The 20624-nt window shown below is 39.3% G+C and overlaps 1 protein-coding gene across 2 annotated transcripts in view; it reads left to right on the forward strand.

Annotated features, from left to right (window-relative positions):
* MAPK1 (mitogen-activated protein kinase 1) overlaps positions 1-20296 on the forward strand; it is a 36201-nt gene extending 15905 nt beyond the window's left edge. The window contains exons 2-9 of one of the 2 annotated variants that reach the window (XM_048322369.1): positions 1050-1232; positions 2270-2459; positions 7846-7962; positions 9990-10104; positions 10653-10784; positions 12955-13064; positions 13787-13914; positions 16182-20296. In XM_048322369.1, the coding sequence (XP_048178326.1) occupies positions 1050-1232; positions 2270-2459; positions 7846-7962; positions 9990-10104; positions 10653-10784; positions 12955-13064; positions 13787-13903 (964 nt within the window). In that variant the 3' untranslated portion in view covers positions 13904-13914; positions 16182-20296. Of the gene's footprint in view, positions 1-1049; positions 1233-2269; positions 2460-7845; positions 7963-9989; positions 10105-10652; positions 10785-12954; positions 13065-13786; positions 13921-16181 lie in introns of those variants that run through there. The other variant, XM_048322370.1, reaches the window with a different exon arrangement.
* The last annotated feature ends 328 nt before the right edge of the window (positions 20297-20624 follow it).

A 20624-nucleotide genomic window follows, 5' to 3' on the forward strand; every position in this document is an offset into this window, starting at 1 on the left:
ATTTCCTAATGAGGCAGTAGTGAGCTTGAGTTGGAACAAGAATCATATATATATATATGTCTAAATTCTAATTACTAAATTACCATATACTTCTAATACAAGTAGAAGCTGTGATAATGAGATGGTTTGTCATTCATATTAACAAGACTGTAGAAAACATACTAAAACTTGTAAGGATTCATAGTCCAGATTTTAGAAGATTAGGTATGTTTTACCAAGACTTTTAATTAGACTCGCACTGTGATATTCTTCATGAATGCTTAGGTATGTTGAACAGAAATACAATGTATTGAACCTATTTATTGGTGTAGCTGGGAATGGAGTTCTAAGCTCCTGGAAAGACAACCTTGTAAATGTAGGAGGCAGTGAGTTCCTTACTGCAGGTCACAGTCACAATGTGATCCTCATTGTGCTGCTGCCTACTTCCCCTCCTTGTGTGTCCCTGGATACAGCTTTCTTTCTTCAAACTCTTGTTATCTTTGGAATTGAACTTGGAAAGATGTTGTCTCCATCCCTTTTGTTCTTTCGTGTCTGTTACGGGGGTGTCAACAGTGTAAATTGATGGAAGTGTGAAAGATGGTGACAATTGGTATTACCTGTGGGAGTTGGACACAGGATGTGGAATTCTGCTGCTTGAAAGATGATTGCTGAAGGTTTTTCTGCACCCCAACATGAATGGGTTAACTTAAGATGAACTTTCTCAAACTTCTGATGATTACAGCGTATAGAAAAAGCCTCAGGCTTGGTTGTTGCACAGGCTGATAAAGAAGACAAATACCTTTTCCTTTGTGCAGTACCCACGAATCAGCAGACTCCAAGTCAGCTGGGAAAGCCAATGGTTGTAGAGACCCAAATGGGCTGGTGAAAGAACAAGTGTTTTGTCAGTTCGCCAAACTAAAAGATGTGTGTCACTGTCACCTCTCCTCATTTGATAAAAGTAAATGTAAACAAAATGCACCAGCCCTATATTCAATTGAATTCACATTCTTTCGTTCTGAATTGAATGAATTTAATGCTCCTTATAACTGATGTTATTGATTCTCCTCTAGTTCTGCTTATGATAACGTCAACAAAGTTCGAGTCGCTATAAAGAAAATCAGTCCTTTTGAGCATCAGACGTACTGCCAGAGAACTCTGAGAGAGATCAAGATCCTACTGCGCTTCAGGCATGAGAATATTATTGGAATAAATGACATTATCAGAGCTCCAACTATTGAACAGATGAAAGATGTGTATCCTTTCAAAGTGTTATTTGGCATCATTAGTAATGGTTGTCTTCTCTCTTTTGATAGTTTCTTCCCCTTCATCCTCTTCCTTCCTAAATTTTAATAAAAGTTGGCTTCTATTATTGTAAATAAAAAGGGAAGTTAACAGTATTTGATCAGTTTGTAGATAAATTTATAAATTTGATGAACACTAGTTTTATTCCTTATTTTCCAGGAAAAGAAAAAAATGTTAATTCCTATCTTCCAAGGCAAAGAACTCAACATTGTAGAAAAGATTTAGTTTAGTCACATAATTCTAAAACTATATATGCTCTTAATAGAGCTGCTGCTAGAACTGGTTGCTTTGAGGAGCAAGTAAAATGGCCAGACACTGCTATAATTGTTTCAAATTTTCTTGAATTAAGGAGGAAGAAAATTTTACTTAACTCATTCCTGTCAAAGCAGAAAAAAAACCTCCCTTCTTTTAATTTTCATTGCAATCGTGTAAAAAAAATCAGCTGACTGAGTATATTGGGATTTAATTTTGGTAAGAAAAGGACTGTTGTGTTCAATGTAGCGTAATAAATATATAGTAGAGAAGAACAGCTGAATTTTTTAAGTGGGGAGATGGTAGAGTAAATTGATCAGAAGTTATGAGATCTTCTACCTTCATGCTTTTATGCAACTGCAAGCAAGTATCTTGGAAGCTTATTACTCATTAACCAAAAAACCACCTTTGTTTCTTGGCAAGCAGGGATAGGATTCAGATGAAATTAAGATTCCAATAAAAGTCAAGCTCTACTATGAAGAAATAGAGGTTTATGATGATTAATTTGAGAGGATCACATGCTGGTGCCTCTTATTTCTGTAAAGGGCTGCATCATGTAACAGGATTGATTGGATTCCAAACTTCTAAAGCAAGAATCAACTACGCAGTTTCATAATTATCATCAAACAGACAAATAAGAGAGAAAAAAAGTTCTAGAAGTTTCCTTGGGTACTGTATGTTGATACCTGACATGACACCCAAGTTTTTTTGCTGCCTTACATCTAATGCCTCACAGATACATTGTGCAAGATCTTATGGAGACAGATCTTTACAAGCTCTTAAAGACTCAACACCTCAGCAACGACCACATTTGTTATTTCCTTTACCAGATTCTGAGAGGGTTAAAATATATCCATTCAGCCAATGTGCTTCACCGTGACCTCAAACCTTCAAATCTGCTGCTTAACACCACATGTGATCTCAAGGTGAGTTGAAATTTCTTACAGATTTTCCTGCCATGGTCTTTGTAAATGAGCTGCTATAACCATGAATGTGGGGTGTTTACTGGGGATTAATGTGATTTTTGTCCTGGAAAGATTGCCAAAACATTATTTGGTTTGATAAAATAATTATCAAGATTTGAGTGACTAAGAATCTGTTAGGTTGATGAGTGCATCACTGTTTCCATCTGGAGGCTGACTTGGAAACAGCCTCTTTGAAAGCTGGATGAAAATACTGATCTGAAGCAGCATCATGTTTACCTCAAAAGTAAACTCAGAACTGTGTATGTTTCAAGATTTGGTTTCTCTGTTTACACTGTTAATGTTTTGTTGTTGGGAAAGGACTTTGTATTAGTGGGTAGCTAAAGTGGCATGTGAGATTCAGTGCTGATTAAATGCACGGCAATTACTTAAGGAGAGAATGTTCCTAATTTGCATTTCCAGAGATGGGCTCTGTACTCGTTAATACTACAGAAGGATGAGCTTAGAGCTGTTATGATTCTTGGAAAATGTCAGCTCAATGCTTAGTGGCATTCAGTAAAGCAAACCAAGTGTGAAGAATTAAAACAGAAATAGAGAATAAAACAAAAACCATGCCATTCTGTACCTTTCGGTAGTTTTGAGTCTTTAGTGTGATCATAGTTACCACACTTCTCCCTGTGATATGAGGAGACCAGGAATTCAAAGTACTCCTCTCCGTATCACAGAGAGCTATTTAGCCTGGATCTCCTCTGCTGGAAGATAGTGCATGAGGAACAGAGGAATCCAGTAAAATTTGATAAAGTTGTCAGTGGCATAGGGAGGGTGAATAGAGAGCAGTTGTGTTCACTGTCCTTACCTATGGAAAAGGCTGGGGGGGGAGGAAAGGAGCGGGTGAAATTTACTTGCAGCATTGTTAAGCTGTGGAATTTGGTATCACAGAGCACGGTAGATGTTGCAGTTTTTAAAAAAACACCAAGCAAGTTAGCAGAAAAAAAACCTATTGAGTGCTCTGTGTGGTTTAGTCCCACAGTGGCAAATCCAAGGAAGATGAGAGAGGCATTGGAATATGTTGCCTTTTACACTGTACATCATGTATTTGCTGCTGGCCACTGATGGAGTGAGATTGCAGAGTTTACAGTTCTTGATCTGAGATGGTACAACTGTGTTTGTTGAATACTGTGTTGCTCCTAATTACCCTTTATTTTTTAGTGTAGCTCTAACTTTCTCAATAAACAAACCACAAAACAAAAATAACCTTCTTCAAAGTGTGAACCAGTTGTGGGCTGTACAGGTTTGTCACAATTCCAAGTGTCACACAATTCCTTGCTGTGTATGCTGGTCCATTCTAAGTACTGGCTGCATGATCAATTTGCTTTATATTCCCACTGCATCTTGTCAGCTCTTCCTGGTGCACTGCTGGGCTGGTCACCTCTGGCTCTTGCTGTGGGATTTCAGCAGCTGTAATTACATCAGACCCCTTCAAAGGCATTAACCCCTTCATGAAGGAAATGGTACATAAACTCAAACACGGCATACAGTGGAAACAAACGACTTAAAATCATACTAAAAATCATATTTTTGGAAGAAGGTCAGTGGAAAGTTTGTCCATCTTGAGTGGTGGTTCTGTTAGCTTCTTTATTTAATGGCATTGTGAGAGAGAGTTGTTGCTCTCTTCTGAAACTCACAGTTCTACAGGTTATAACGAGCTCTTTCTTTCTTTCTACTCCCTTAAACATGATCTTGACCTCTGTATTAATGCTTTAATTTCTAGGAAAGAAGAGTAAGAGTCTCTGTTGACATAATGTGTTTGGGAGCCCTATGTCTTGTGATGAGCAGCTGAAAGTCTTCAGGCAGGAGTTCAGAACCTAAAGGTGTTTCTGTTTCCATAGGCAAAGCTAAAGACCTAAATATTTGAGATCTTAAATGTGACTTACCACACAGTGAATGAAAGTTGGTGAAAGTACATCATGTCACTTAAGTACTGTCTCTTGTTATGTATTTGCAGTGGAAGATTAGACTCAAGATTCCACGAAAACTACTATCTTGGGATCTCTCTAGTGAGAATCGTGTGTAATAAAGATACTGGTGTTCTCCTTCACAGCCTGGCATCTTTCCCATGAATGAGATTAATGTACACTGACATGCCACTGACAGACTGGAATATACTCTAAATAGTATCTAACTCTTTTAGAAAGGTTTTTACTTGATTTCATGATTCTCTGCATCCAGCAATTTGACCTGTTTGTAGTTCTGTAAATGAAGTAAGTTGCATAAAATCTCTCATAGCCATAGAATTTTCCTAGGCCAATGGCATTAATATATTTCAGAAAATGAAGCCCAAGTTATTTTAAACAAGGTTCTCAGCTGGTGTGTTGGAGTGCCTTCAGTGTTCAAAGTTACTCCAGCTGAGAATCTCCTTCTTTGCCTTAGGTAAAACGTGCACACACTACAGTGATGCTGTAAGTTGTGCTTTTCTGTCTACACAATGAAAACTCACAATTACTAAAACAACTGAGAATTGTTACCTACTGTGACAGGCGTGAAAAGAAGGTGATGGGGGAGGTTTGGTTTGTTTTTTTTTTTTTAAGGAAAACGGCAGGTTAGTGTCTGTTTCAGGATTTTTCCAATTACTCTAGAGATGCAACTGTTTCAACCACCATCTTATCAGTAACAATTAAACTTAATGGTAGCCTCTCTGTTTCCTTTTATACAAATGCACACATAGAGGCACAGGCTGCTCAACAATACAACTGCAGATATTTCACTGTATTAATAGTACCTTTGAGTGTCATTTCATTTGCTTAGTAAATGGTCATATGTACGTGATCCTCCTAAATCTTCCCATCTGCTTGATAGCTTCATCCAATTTTAAGCCATCTCTGTTTAAAAAAACCCCAACCATCCCTGATACTGATTGCAAGAACATTGTTTTCAAAAAGTGGAAGCTAAATATATAAATAGGATGATGGCATTTCTTATTTATTTCTTTATTTAGCTGGGAAGTAATTTCTTCTGTCTCAGCAGCATGTGTACTGTCTCTCCAAGGCATGAAGCACTAACTGATATACCTGGGTCTTTCATTATGCAGTTTTTTGTTCTCTGCTGTGACTTAGCCAAAATGCCAAGAAAATCTGCCTGTTACGATATTGCTCGCACATGATTTCTTTTTTTTTTTTTTTAATTTTCATTCACGTGGAGAAGCCTAAAAACCAACTCCTGGTGCTTTGCCTGCTACATATCATCATTTGTACGGGCCCAGTGGCCCCACATTCCCCCCCAGCAGGGCAGCTGCTTTCAGTGTGTCCTGGTGCCACAGGATGGGAAGTGTCTGCCCTCCTCAGGTACAGCCAGAGCTGTGCCCATCCCTCACCCTGGGCTGCAGGCAGAGCCCTGGATCTCCAGCGTCCCTTACCCTCTGTGCTATCACTGCTGTCAGTTCTGCAGCCAAAACCTCTTTCTTACAGCTTCAACCTTGAAGTCTTTCTCACTAATGGTGTTCCTGCTTTTCTGCTTAACCTGTTTCTGCTCCAGTCAGCAGGGGCTTTTTGTCATTTTAATGAGCACTCTTTGTCCTTGTTCTTCCTTTCCATCCCATGTGCATTTTTCTACTTGAGTTGAGAGATTCAGAGACACCTTCTGTAATTCAGTTCTTGCTTTTCACTGTGGACCAGAGAGTGTCTTTCTTCTTTTGTTTTAATAGTAGCAAACCACTGCACTTTGCTTTTGTGTAACACTAAGATTCTGCACGTCTCCTTGCCTGTAATCTTATCTAGCTTTTTTCTGAGGTTAGGAGGAAGAGATTATAACCATTTTTGCCTGCTGCATAATTATTTTTTGGAGTCTCTAAGCTGTCCTCTACAGTTTCTTCGTTTCTGTCTTTAGAGGAGGCTCTTCTGATTATTTGTACTGAGTCTCTTTATGTGAGCTGCTAATTGCACACAAGGCAGCTGCTCTGTTCCTGTAGCCTGGGAGAACATTGCCATGCTTAAAAAGGTTCTTTTTGGGGTTGTTTGCTAAGGATTCAGGGTGTTGGGTTTACTTTTTAAATTTGTAGCTAAAGTAATGGCATGCAGCTTGGCTTACGACATTCATCACTGCCTTTTCTTCAGACCCTCTGTGTAAAAGTCAGCTGCTGAATCTTGTCTTTCAGATGTAGCTTTTAGTCAGCTGAAGTATTTCTTCCCTAACTGATCTATCAGTTATTTCGCTGACAGGCTGTCCCTACAGGAAAATTAAGAAATACCTGCCACAGCACAGTGAGGTTTCTGTGGTTTTGGTAGGATTTTGCATTACTGACTTTATTGACTACAGCCTATTTTCACTTCACATTTTCAGTATAATCACTGTACACAATTAACTATCTAGGAGTAAATACTGTAAAACAAACGTAGCAGAAGAACCTCCCACTGTTTGCCACTCCTACATTTGATGCTTGTTTTTCCTGAGAGTATGTATTCTTTCATGGAAGTACAGTGTGTGTGGCAATCATAACCTGGTACTTTTTGGGGGGCAGCAGAAGCTTGTGAATGTGTCTAATGTACCACTCAACAATCTTGCCATTGACCTTTGGGATGGTAAGAAAGGAACAGCTGCTCTGCTCTACAACAGTCTGTCCTCACATTTTCAATTTTCTTAATTTCTCTCTAGACACTAAATAGCTCTGAAAGCCATGGAGCCTCACTACTAGAGCATAACTAAAACCACCTTTTTCTTTTTGCTGAACTCACTAGTCTAAATCAGTGTTTGTTTTTCTTTTCATAGTTAGATAAAACTATTTTCTTGAGAAAGGGTTGAGAAATATTTTCTTGCCTGTGTTTAGTTTTTGGGAGATTTTTTTTCTTTTAGGCTCATGCTTCTTTCAACAGACTATAATCTCTCCAGTATACCATTATCTCGTGATTGGATAGGTTGTTTTTCATGCAAAGATGCAGTTATGATGATAGCTTTTGTAAAATGGGGTGTTGAACTTGGTTACAAAATATGTTGGTTGCTGATTAGGTTTTCTGGAAGTCTTACTTGCTTTTCTTTATGTCTTCTGGCAAATTTCTAAGAGGTTGGAGCAGTGTATCTTACTGCCTGTTTGGCAAAGATGCTGTTAAGCAAGCCCATAGTGGAACATAAATTGTGCACCAGGAACATCTTTTTTTCTCTTGTTCTCTTTCTTGTTTGTTCTTCCTGGCCCCTGAATGGCAATTGGATATTCTTTGTAATTGATTGAAAACATTTTTCTTCACCTTTGTGCAATAATTTGTTCCTAAAAACACAGGTGGCCGTCACTGCGTTTGTAGGTGTTACATCATTGATTGGGGAGTGGTGAATTAGTAATGTAACAATATTGGAAATGTGTGTCTAATGTGCCTTTTTTTTCTATTTACTTCTCTGAAACCAGATTTGTGACTTTGGATTGGCTCGCGTTGCAGATCCTGATCATGATCACACAGGATTCCTGACAGAGTATGTGGCCACACGTTGGTACAGGGCTCCAGAAATCATGCTGAATTCTAAGGTAAGGGCCACAGCGAGCTGCTGTGGTGCTGCTGTTGCTGGTTATTCCCTTGTGGGTACCAACTGTGCTTCTCCTTTCTGTGTTTTTAGGATCAGAACGCACACATTGTCTTGGGGAGAAGTGGGCATGGGTTTCCAGTAGAGCTTGCAATAAAGCTATAGCTGGCTTGCAATAAAGTGTGATTCCAGAATCAGTTATTGGATACTAGAACTGAGTAATCACGTGCTCCACTTCTGTTGCAGTGGGGATCCTGCAACACGCATATATCAAACCAGGAGTCCCGTGGAAAGGAAATATATATATGGACAGACAGATTCTTGCTAGCTGTTTCAGAGATGTTTATTTCTCCAGCCGCATGGCCGGGGCTCTGCCCAGGAACTGTTCCAGTCACGGGACCAAGGGTCCTTCTGCCCGCGCAGGGAACACAAACCAACCAATGGGAACGAGGCTGAGCAGGGGCAGGAAACCCCGTGTCTGTGCCCTCAGGGCCCCTCTGCCAGGGCTACATGGCAGGGGAGGGACCCCAACACACTTCCACACCTCCAGTTCCTTGCCAGTCATGAGACTGCTTCCATCAGTTGCTGTGCCACTGAGCAGGACAGGAGTGCTAGGAATGAGCATTCCATTGCTGCCTCCATCAAGGCTGCAAATGTTGCCTTAATATTACCTTGACATCTTAATTTAGGTTTAGAGTGTATAATGAGGGTGAATCTGATTCTGAATGAAGGCATGTGATCCTTCTTATGTGTCAGTCTTAATTGCATTCCCATAGTCTTCATGAAATCATTCCTTTGGTTTCTATATATTTGGAATTACTGTTGTGTTCTGTGGCCATTTTAAGGTGCATCCAGTCCCTGTTGTGGTTGGTGGGTGTCCTTCAGAACCCCTGTGTTCGTTCCCACGGCCAGACACTTGTTAGCAAAACACCCGGGTGACACCTGGGGCTGTACTTTATATTCTGGGATGACTGTTGTTCCTGTAGGATTTACAGCTTTTCCAATTGGTGGGTTTATTTTGTTGTGGCAATAGTGTGTCCAAGGCACTTTTAGAAAATAGGCATCTGACCAATTGAGGGGTTTTTCCCCCAGCTTCTCTTATTTTAAATTCACATCTTGTATTTTAAATCCTCACTGAGGCCACAGCATAGGGCAGCTTGACTGTATTTGTGGCTATCCACATCCACTTACCAGAAGATTTTACAAAGAAGATATGTTATGTTTGTAAGAGGTGGTCAGCTTAAAAGTTCGTGGCTTAATGAGTGATTAATTTTATAATTATGGCGCCTTGAACACAAATGTGAAGGGATGACACCCTGAGGAGTTGATGCCCGGTGGCTGTGGGGTCAGTGAGGATAGAGCCCCTCCCAAGGGAGGAGCAGTGGCAGCAGGCCAGGCACAGTGGGTCTCTGTCACTGCTGGATGTCACTGCTGTGCCTTTTCCTGTGGATGGCACAGGTTATCCATACATGTGGATATTCCTCTGTTTGTTCCATTCCCGTTATGGTGTGGCCTCCTCCCAGCATCTTCCCCTCTTCCTGCCTGTTGTGTTGTACAGAGCAGCCAACCAACAACGATTGGTTTGGCTGCTTCCCCCCTTTGCCAAAGGCCTCTTCCTGGAGTGCTGCTTAGATCCCCTCAGGAAGGACGGCTGCTTTCACCATGTTCAGCATGCTGGCAGGGGCTGTGCAATTAAGAGTACCTGGTTTCCAAAATTTTTTAGTTTAAACTTGCTGTAAAATTAGGGCATCTCAACAATTTGCAATTGGTAACAGATTTAGCTAAACTTAAAGAATCCTTCTGGAAAAGCATCTCTTGGAGACTTCAGTTCTTGCTACCCCTTCAAAGTACTGTTTTGATATATGGTTCTTAATTATTTCATTTGTACAGAAAAACAAATCAGCATGAGCAAGCATGACTAATCTAAAGAGGAAAAAGATGATTTGTGTGCACTTCCACAATTTACTAAAGTAACTTGTTTCTGCTCTTATGCAAAAATTTGACAAAAATGTGTTTCTGCTTCACTTGCAGGGTTACACCAAGTCTATTGACATCTGGTCAGTGGGCTGCATTCTGGCAGAGATGCTCTCCAACAGACCTATCTTCCCAGGAAAACACTACCTTGACCAACTTAACCATATTCTTGGTAAGCTTTATGGAAAAGCAGCATTTCCACATCCATCTGTCTCTCTCCATCATTTCTGCCAGCTGGGCTGGTCTTTCTCCAGTGGGTCAGTGTGTAAGGTGTGGCTCTGCTGGTGTGTCATCTGTTCCCTCTAGTTACTTTTGCAGCAGTTGCTACAGGTAATCACTGTTTTGGGGACAATTAGAGAATACTTACCAATTTATTTATGTCAGCAGATACATTTTTAAAACAAAACAAAACAATTTAAAAAGCTTATATATTATTAGGTCCAGGTCAAATTTTTTAAAATTTCTATAGGTACACCACTTACTGGGATCTTTTTTAAGAGATTACAGATCATTAGAAAACTCAGATGCATTTATTTATTTATTAAAAAAATTGGTTTTTAGTAAAAGTTTCTAAAAACTCCTCAGGTATTTCATATTCTTAAAACATTTGGTCTGGAATCTCCTTCCCAGCAGTTTTAATACTGAGTTTTAGTAGATATGATACAACTGTATTAATGTGCTTTTCATAGAATGTACTATTGTTTGTATTCTTTTTTTTAGGTATACTTGGATCCCCTTCCCAAGAAGATTTGAATTGTATAATAAATTTAAAGGCCAGAAACTACTTGCTTTCCTTACCACACAAAAATAAGGTACCATGGAACAGGCTGTTTCCAAACGCTGACCCCAAAGGTATTTTATGCTCTATTATATTGTGTCAAAGTAATGGAAGGATGAGAGTTCTTATAACCTAAGAATTTATCTTTCTCTATATTGGAAATAGAACAAGAAGGTGCCTTAAAATAGCACTATATATCTAATATACAGTTATAAACCAGCACAAAGTCCTCATACTAGTTAATCTTTTAAATTCAATTTTTAGTAACTCTGAGGTTGTCTGTTGTGGAGTTTGGTCTTTAACTTACATGTAAAATCCAAACTCTTGTCAGTGTCTTTGGAAGCACAGGACATTATTCAAGTGCTGAACATCGGCACTGGATTTCGACACTGGCATCAAACAAGTCTTGAACATTGTCTTTAAACATCAGATAGGAGGCAGCTGCTTGCCGCTGCCCTGGGTAGAGTTTGTGCAGACTGTGCATCAGTTGTAGGTCAAACAGGGTCTCGTCAGTGAGTGGGGTCCTTAGGCACCATGAGAGCTTAAAATTTAAAGGGTTAAAAAATTCAGTTATGATAAGTGGAGCAAAAGTTCTAAAAGCAAGGAATGTAATAATTGTTGCCTTTCTTACAAGGCTTTAGTAAAGGGTAAATATGATTTTGTTTTGCTAGATAGCTATTATTACCTTTTAAACTCAACTCCATACAGTTTAAGGGTGGTTGTGTTCACAGTACAGTGCTCTTCTACCTGCTCTAGCACAATTCGTAAGTAGCTTCTTTTTCACCTGATATGATAATTTACTGTTAGTGGATGTGATCAGGTACTGAATTACCATGTAAAAGCTGATTTCTGCAGATAGAACTGTATGGAGCTGATTATCCCTGTCATTGAGGGAAACAGCAGTGATTTATTCTGCTTTTATAACAGTGCTCATCGATGTGAGAATCCTCCCCGTGGGCTTTGACAGCTCAGATGGCAGCAGTGCTGGTACCTCAGCTGAGGGGGGATGTGCCGTTTGGTGCGGCACCTTGGCAATGGCACCCTGAGAGCAGCTGTGCCAGGGCAGCTTTTCAGGAGCTGGCTGTCACTCAGGGCAGTGACAGGGCTGTGCCCGACACACTCCAGCTCAGGGTGAGCACGGGAGCTGAGGGAGCTGCAGCGAAACACCGAGTGAGGATTGCAGTGCAAGGCTGAGGCTTTTGGAGCTGCCTTCGAATGAAGCTGGGTCTCTTGTGCAGTGCTGGCTACTGCAGAGACCCAGAGGAGCTCACTTCAGTGGTGGGGTGATGGTGATGGTGCATCCCCCCTCCCCAGGCCGCACAAGGACCTGAGGTCACAGGTGTGTTCCTCATCCTGGGGCAAAGCTGCAACTGCTGTGCTGCAGCAAGAAGCCTCTGTTAAAGTTCTGGTTCATAAATGATATGGTGAGGAGAAGAAATGTGATGGAATTTGGGATACTGCAGATATCTTAGGGCTTCTTGCTCCTGGTTTTCTCTTCTTGGAAAAGGGAAATGTGTTACAGGCAAAGTCACTGACCAACTGCAGTAGCTCTGACTTGTGATGTCCATCCAGAGTTTCACCAGACCTCACTCTCTTGTCTTACTGGATCTTCAGGTTCTTTATAGATTATTTACGAGTTGTCTTCAACAGATTTTGCCTGAATCTTATGAATATAAATGCATCTTCTCTGGAGAGTATCTTCTGTGCTGCCAGTTGGGCAAGAGTATTTCCCTGTGATGATCTGGAACTCCTAATGACTTCTGGATATTTTCCAGAACAGCCAAGTTTTCTTTTCAGAATAAGAGCATAGTCATAATTACTTCTTTCAGATAAGCTCCATCTTAGTTTAGATTTTGGCACAAAAATCCAAAACATTTTTCTGAGAGAAGAAAAAGTCTAATCTATTTAATTTCTGTTGTAGTTAAAACCAGATTGTACCATAGGATTCCTTGCATTTCTTGCCTCGACATCCATTCTGGGGCTGAAGGGCCTTGGGCAGGGTAACACCTCCACTGGAGCAGGTCGTGCCCAAGGCTGTTGTAGCCCAGGAATGCCGATAGAGGGGCAGGCACAGCTCCTGTGCCCGAGTTACAGGTCCCAGTGCTGCTACAGCAGGGGAGCTCCAGCAGTGTATTGTCATTAGCACAGACCTTGGGGTGGTGAGTATTGTCTGTGTAAGGTCAGGGCTTGTAACACTTTTTGCAGAGTGTGTATTAAATTCTTGCTCACTTTTTTTCCTCTTAGCACTTGATTTGTTGGATAAAATGTTGACCTTTAATCCTCATAAGCGGATTGAAGTGGAGCAAGCTTTAGCCCATCCATATCTGGAGCAGTATTATGATCCAAGTGATGAGGTAAAGACATTGTTAAAATGTAAACATTGATAAAATGATATAGCTGATTATTTTCTGCTTTAGTTTAAGGGTAGTATTTCTACTGCACTGATGGAGTTGAAAAATGAATTGCATCAATTAACCAAAATTTGTATTTCTCACTTTAGTACAACACTTAGGAGATGCCACACAATTAAATAGATGCTAAGGTGTCCTCTCTAGAAAATGGAGATTCTCAGCTCATGTGTCCTGGTTTCATAATGTCTGGGGTAAAGGAGGAGAATGACTGAGTTTGCCATCAGATCATGCTTTGAAAACCCTGAATCGGAACTGGCTGTAGTTTGCGTACAGTTCTGAGGAGATTTCTGGCTTCTTTTTGTGACAAAATAGAGGAGGAGGAAATAAGCTAGTTTTCCTTAAGGGTCAGACATGTTTATTCCAAGAAATAAAAATGCTTGAGATAGTATTTTCTTCAAGTAGATACTGAGTTAGGAGCCTTGAACAAATATTTCAACTTGTAGTTTGGATTTGAGTAGCTACTTACTGTGGTTGATTTAAAATTGGGTAAACTAATACGTAAAGCACGCATCGGACTAATAGGAGGAGTTCTGCCTTGAAGACTGCTCAGTGTTAGATATTTTTGTGAAGGACATTTTCAGATTTTTCCCCCATTCATAAAAAGACTGCATGAAATTCAACAGAACAGTGACATTAAAGTAATCATATTTCTTTGTATTATTAAGCCTGTAGCTGAAGCACCCTTCAAGTTTGATATGGAATTGGATGACTTACCGAAGGAAAAGCTGAAAGAATTGATTTTTGAGGAAACTGCAAGATTCCAGCCAGGATACCGATCTTAAATCGTGCATAGGTAAAGTCACAGCAATATGGGACACTTGGGCAGGGGGGAAATTTGGGACTTTGGTGCTGCTGGTGAAATGTAGAACTTGCCTTTCCCAGTGCTCAGTAACTCCCTGTCCAAGGACCTGAGCTCAGTCCTGTCCTGTTCTTGAGGGAGGTTTCTGTTTGCCCACAGCATTGAAGTGTCCACATGGAATTGAGGCAATTGTCTGAGGTGTTTACCTTGTTTGTAGGTTACATTTAGGGAATAAGAATTGCATTTCAATAGTGCTGCTTAGAATAAAAGCAATAGTAACACTTTGAAATGCAAATTTTATTAAAAAAAAAAGAAAACCATTTTAAGGGGCAATGTTCTTCATATATTATTTTGTCATATGGCTTCAAATGCTTCAAAAAAACCTCTCCTCCTAAATGCAATGTACAGAGGAGAAAACTCTTAAATTATTTTAAAGGAAAAAACCCACACTTGAAACTTTAGTATGAATTATCTTTAGTTTTAAGTAACTCTCAAGTAGTGTGAGTAAATAAGAATAGGTATTTAAATAGTAATAAATTAATTATGATTAACCTTCCTAGTATTTTGAAGGTCTTAAAGTTTAATTTAAAATGAAATGTACTGATATTCACTGACTCTGACTCTTTTTTTTACATCAATGAACTTAACTGGTCTTCCTGTGTACCACAAGGCTTGCAAGTCTCAGGAGTTCCATACAAAATTGGTCAAATACTGACTTGATTGGAGTACCTGTGAAACTTCTGTGATACTAATAGGTTAAAGTATCAAAGTTTTATGACTGGAAAGGAAAAACAAGCCAAAGGCAACAGGCTGACCTGGGTTGCCTGGTCTGTGCTCTCCTCCCTCAGAGCAGCATTCCGCAATCACTGGTTTGTGTGGGCAGTTCCACCAGGAAGGTGAAGTTTTGAGCCAGGGAACTTCCTTGCTGCCAAAATCCACAGCTCTGCTGGCAGAGTGCAGCAGCTTTGTGGCTTTGCTATAAGCAATTATTTTTCTAAAAATAGGATTTTAGTGTCTTCATTGCGTATACCCCCAGGTTTTTACTTAATGATGAATTCATAGGAAAGAAAAAGAAAAAATAGTGGGGGAAACTTCTAAAAATACAATTTTTACTTTAATAGGGTAACTACTGTTGCCACTGGCTTGAATATTCAGATGTCTAGAAGCTCACAAATGAACTAATTTCAAATTTTACAAATACTGCATTTTGTTTATTTATGCTTGCTGGGTGATATTGGAACTGTTGTAATAATTAAAAGATAGGGAAATCTGAGGTTCACACACTGGTTCTGTTAGTTGGCATTGTCAATAGAACAGACCTGGGACTCGGTAGCATGACTGGTGTTAATGTCCCACCCATGTTTTCTAAAGCTGATTCTGCATTAGAGCACAGCTGTGCATGTACACATTGTGGAAGAAAATTACATCAATTTTTAGGAACAAGATGGAGCCTGTTCCTAATAGGCTGTGGTCTCAAGGAAGGACAGCAAAGTAGTTACTGCTGTGGTAAATCATAGTTCGTGATCTCTTGCTTGCCTCTTTGCCCAGACCATACTTACCTAGGTTGTATTTAGGGATTAAGGGATAAAAGGATTAGGGATAAAGATATCAGTGATCCATTGCTAGCAGAAATTTCTGGTTGTTTAAAATGTTACCTTTGAATTGCTACTATGCAGAGTTGATTTGCCCAGCACAATACTGAAATTGAAATATTGTACTTAGCTTGATAAGGATGCTGGTAATTTGTCTGAGTCGTTTGTGGTTAGGATTGCCAGCTATGCCACAGCACAACAGTTTAAACATAGCTGGTTGACATCCTAGTGAGAGCCAGTCCCCAGGAGTTGGCTTTAAATGCACAGTAACAGTGTCCTGCTGTGCATTTCTGTTCCCCTGCACTCCCCCTGGGCTTTATCAGCCAGCTCTTCTCACTGGGCTGTTTCTCAAGATTCAGTGTCCCCTGGGCTGTGGGTTTTGGAATTGAGATGTAATATGAAAATAAAAGATTTTTGGTTCAGACAAAGAATGTGCTTCATTGATTAGCTATGTTTAATCTTCCTAATCTTTTGAAGATTTAGTAGTTTAAAATGGAATGCCCTGATATCCATTGTCTCTGAATCCTTTTTTAACATCTGTAGATCCTGCTGGCTCTGACTCATGGTAAACACAGTGTGCACAGAACACAGAAATAGGAAAGGGCTTGTTTTAAAAGGTGATGTTAAAAACTTCCTTCACTGAAATAATGTCTCTGCTCTCTTTTGTAGGACAAGGACTTAAAGGACTGGGCATGCTCAAACGTTGCTGTTCCTCTTCCCAGTTCTTTGTTGTTGGTCATGTCTTGTGGCCTCTCTCAGCTTATCCACTAACTCCTTTGAGCCATTCAGGAGGGCGGTTCCTGGTAGTTTTGGCTTTTCATGCTTTCAATGAATCTTTTAAGCCTGAAGAATTGTAATTGACACTCCTATGCGTAATGCCCATTGTTGACCTGTTGCAGTACTGTACTGTACGTGCACCTACTGCTGCCTGTGTTTTAACTGCTTGCTTTCTGGTTTGAAAGATGCAGTGGTTCCTTTCACTCCTGGATCAATATCCAAGAAGATAATTCATTAACCTGTAAGACACTTACACCATGAATTATGTTTTTCTGACTTTACTGAAGTCGCTGGCATTTTTTTTTTTAGAAAAGCTACTATTCAGGGCACTTTAAGTCAGTGACATCCCAGATTTTTTTTGCACGTCCTTTTTAAATAGAAATGGTTGGTTAGCATCCAGCAGAGTGTGTACCATTATGCTATGGATTGCAGCATAAGTCGTGTTCATGTCAATCTTGCTTATGCACTTGTTTGGGTGTCCTGTGCTGTACATACAGGTATTCTATCCAGTGTAAGAGCCACATAGGAGCCCAACTTAACTGAATTCATCTAAGAAACATATTCCATGTATTGACAAAACATGTACCTTTTTCTCCCTGTTTTTCTAAAAGAGATCATTTAAAGTTTAGCCATGTTGGAGGCATAGTACTTCCAAAGTTCCTACCATGCAGTAGTGTTTGTACAGCCTGTGCAAAGGCGAGGTGGCAGCTGCAGCTGCTGTTTGCTCCCCGTATGCTGGAAGGTTTAACACAGACCACGATGGCACCATGACCCCATGGCCAGTGCTTTTCCTGGGCAAGGCAGCCGTATCTGGTGGCAAGCAAGAAACCAAAATACGATGTTAATTAACTCAGTCTACATCCTGCATACCAATGAAATGCTTCAAATGAGGATTGATAGTTTTGACATTTGAATCTAATCACTGACATTCAGAATTCTTGCAGAGAGGAACACTGCATCTTCAAATGAGAAAGTTTGATTTTACTTTTGCTCCTACAGCATGTCAGCATCTCAAGTTCATTTCTTGCAACCTACACTATGGTGATTTGTAATCAAGCCTCCATGAGCTCGTGACATGAAGTACTGTTCTGTTGTCAAGTACTATCAAACTTTTCTGATAATGCTGAGTTAGGACAACCAAACAAAGCTAGCACTAAATAACGTTTAAAATTGTATACCTTTTAATGATCTTTTCAAGTATTTGTTACTGAAATTGTATAATGTGGAGTTTACTAGGTGTTATGTTCCAGTGCAGTGCCTCCTTTTCTTTCCCCACTGCTCTCTGTGGTGAGAAATTTGCCTTGTTTAAAATAATTACTGTGCCCTCGCATGACTGTTAAAGCTTTCTGTGCAAAGATGATTGTCTAAGTGCCACATGCCTATGATTGAGAAAAAAAAATAATCTATTGTTACCTCTGAGTTGTGTTCAACTGAAATGCTATTCAACAAATAACTTAGGAAAAATAGTTCTATTTTTAGCTTTTCATATCTCTGCTGTCTTTTTCTCATTTTATTTTGGCAGCAGTGAAGAATGGATTGTATAAAGACTGCTTGCTAATATGAACAAAATGCACTTGTAATTCCTGGAAATAAATTTAAATCTTATATCTTCACATTAACATTAAGAATTAGTTTTTGGTTTCCTCTTGGGTAATGTCTTTGAATGGAAATCAGGTTCAATTGCTACTGTAGTATATAAGGATGCTGGCTAGTTAATAACTCCAGGCTTCCTCATACCATTTAGTCTGCTCTTCAGAGAAAACTAGAAAGCCATTCACTTAGACTCCAGTAGATAAGGGTGCTTACAAGATTCCATTTCAAAATTTTCTTTTTCCTATAGTTTAAATGTTAGTCTGCCAAAACTAATTTTTAATAAGCAAGGGTTCATCATTAAAGGGCATTTTCTATTAGGAAGTTCCTGTGGTACATAAATCTCTGTTGTGGGGAACAAATTCGGAGCATTGTCAGGACACTGCACAAGTGATTATGGAATTGTGGTATGGAACCTATGCTAAAAACATTTCTATAGAAGAAATATGCACTTGACTGTTGATACCAGTGTAGAAATTTCTCTTGACCTTTCTACACATCTTTACCAAAATGCTTTTCTCACTCAGTTTTGAAAAGTTGAAATATCTCTAGAATCTCTGCTACTTGCATGATCATCATTACAACAGGAATCATTTTTGGCACGGTTGGAAAGATGACTGTTACTGAAATTAGTTTGTAACACCTCAGTTTTAATTTATTAAGGAAGAACTTTGGCAGCTTACTTCACCCTTCTCTTTCCCAATTCTATTTTTTTAATACTCTCTTTAATTTGGGATGTTTGGGGAGGTGCAGACTTACCCTTGCATCCTGTCTCTCCAAATGAGAAGCCGAGGGTTTGCTTTACCTAATGTCTGGTGCTTTCGGGCTTTCTTCCTTAGCTACTCTTGCTGAATCCAATTGGCATCCATCAGGATCCATAACCATATTCATCAATCTTTTACTGAATTCAGTAAACATTGTTGGGTTGAATTTGTTGATGCGTCAAATGCTGAAGCATGTTTTTTTTTTTTGGTCAGATTTTGAAAATAGTTTAAAAGAAGGTGCCTCTAACAACACTGTGTTAGGTCAGTTATTTCATCATTTTACATTGGGTTATTTTCTTTATGCAGTTTTTATATTTTAGAGCGGAGAACAGCAACTCTTAATTGAAGTAGCATGCATATTTCATGGTAAAGATGCTTTGGGAATAAGGAATGTAAACAGTTCACTGTCAAAAACATTCCAACCTTACAGCTGAAGAAAAATATGCAAACACAAAATTCTCATGGATGCTTTGGCAAACAAGCGTCTGACTCTGCTGTCCTGCCTGTGGCCAGACTCTTCCTCACCCCTGTGACACCAGAGCTGGGCCGTGTACGCCGGGAGCTTCCAGGAGTGGCAGTGGGGACAGAACTCGGCAGTGGCCAAATAAAACCTGAGGAGCTGAGCAAGGCTTTCCTTGCAGAATGAGAGAAAGAAAAACCTGTTGTTGCTGCCCACTGTAATATGCTACGATATATTTATACCATGTCGAAGTTGTTTGCTGAGCAACTGTACTATAGATTTAAACTTTATTAATATATATTTGCTTATGTTAGTGTAGTTTATATAGCCCTTGGTTATTGATAAATTTATTGTGTTGTTACAGCACAGTGATATGGTATAAATATAGATCTATACATACACACCATATACTTATGAATTTGGTCCCTTGCATAGTACTTTTATATTTGTACAGCAATGTCTTCAAGCAATCCCAGATTTTAGGGGAAATATTTTTGTAAATGCAGTGGTTTAAACAAAAAAGTCCAAACAATCCTTTTACTAAGTTTTAAATACATTTGTGGTTCAAAATGGTTTAGTTAACAATTGAAATCAAGACACTAAATTAGTGAAAAGTGCACATTAGTAAAGTGAAGCTTACAGTGGTTTTTGTAGCATGTGCTGTGATCAAACCAAGTGACACATTGGCAGAAATGTAAAAGTTGGACTACATGTGTAATCTAGAACAAATTTCTAAAGGTTGCAGCTGGTTTACTTACTATTGTTGCCTTTTCTCGTGTTGTATCAGTGTAGAGCACTCTTAAAATACTCAAACTGCTTTGTCTTTGCTTTGTACTGTTGGTGCCTTCTTAGTCATGTACCCCACAAGTCCTGCATAGCTAATTTAGTTAATGGTAAGTTTAAAATAAAAAAGCAAAGGAAGATTTTATAAAAAATAAATCATTTTCTGTATGTTCTTATTCATTGTAACAATTAAACATTTATATTGTGACAGATTTGTGATTTGGTTAATCTGTATAGATCAATTGTAAGTAGCAAAGGTTTATATTTCGTCTTATTCTTTTGATGTTGTAAACGTTTGTGATTTTCTTTTTTAAATCAGGTAACTTAATGTTCTGTTTTGTTTTTGGCATCTGAATCTTGTAAAAACAAATGCAAAGAAAATCATTAAATTGTGTCCCTGTATTACCAAACCAACATAGTTCCGTGCATATCTAGAATGACTGGGACTTTGCTTTGCCCTGAGCTGGTCCATTGGCTGATCCAAAACTGCCCCTCCTTGGAACACTGCACGGGGAGCAGCGTGCAGACAACAGCTATAACTGCTCAAGGTGTGTATCCCCCTGTATAATTGTACCAGCTTGGAATTAAATTAGGGAAACTATCCAAAAAAACCCTACAGCTGAGGTTTCTTTATAGACAGGCAGAAATGTTTTATCTTTGGTGTGAGAAAATTATGAAATCTTGACCTTTTGAGTGATGCAAATCGATTTGTGTATCTGATGATTCACGGGCTTTTTT

This window comes from Corvus hawaiiensis, chromosome 18, assembly GCF_020740725.1.
Source record: "Corvus hawaiiensis isolate bCorHaw1 chromosome 18, bCorHaw1.pri.cur, whole genome shotgun sequence".
Taxonomy (NCBI): domain Eukaryota; kingdom Metazoa; phylum Chordata; class Aves; order Passeriformes; family Corvidae; genus Corvus; species Corvus hawaiiensis.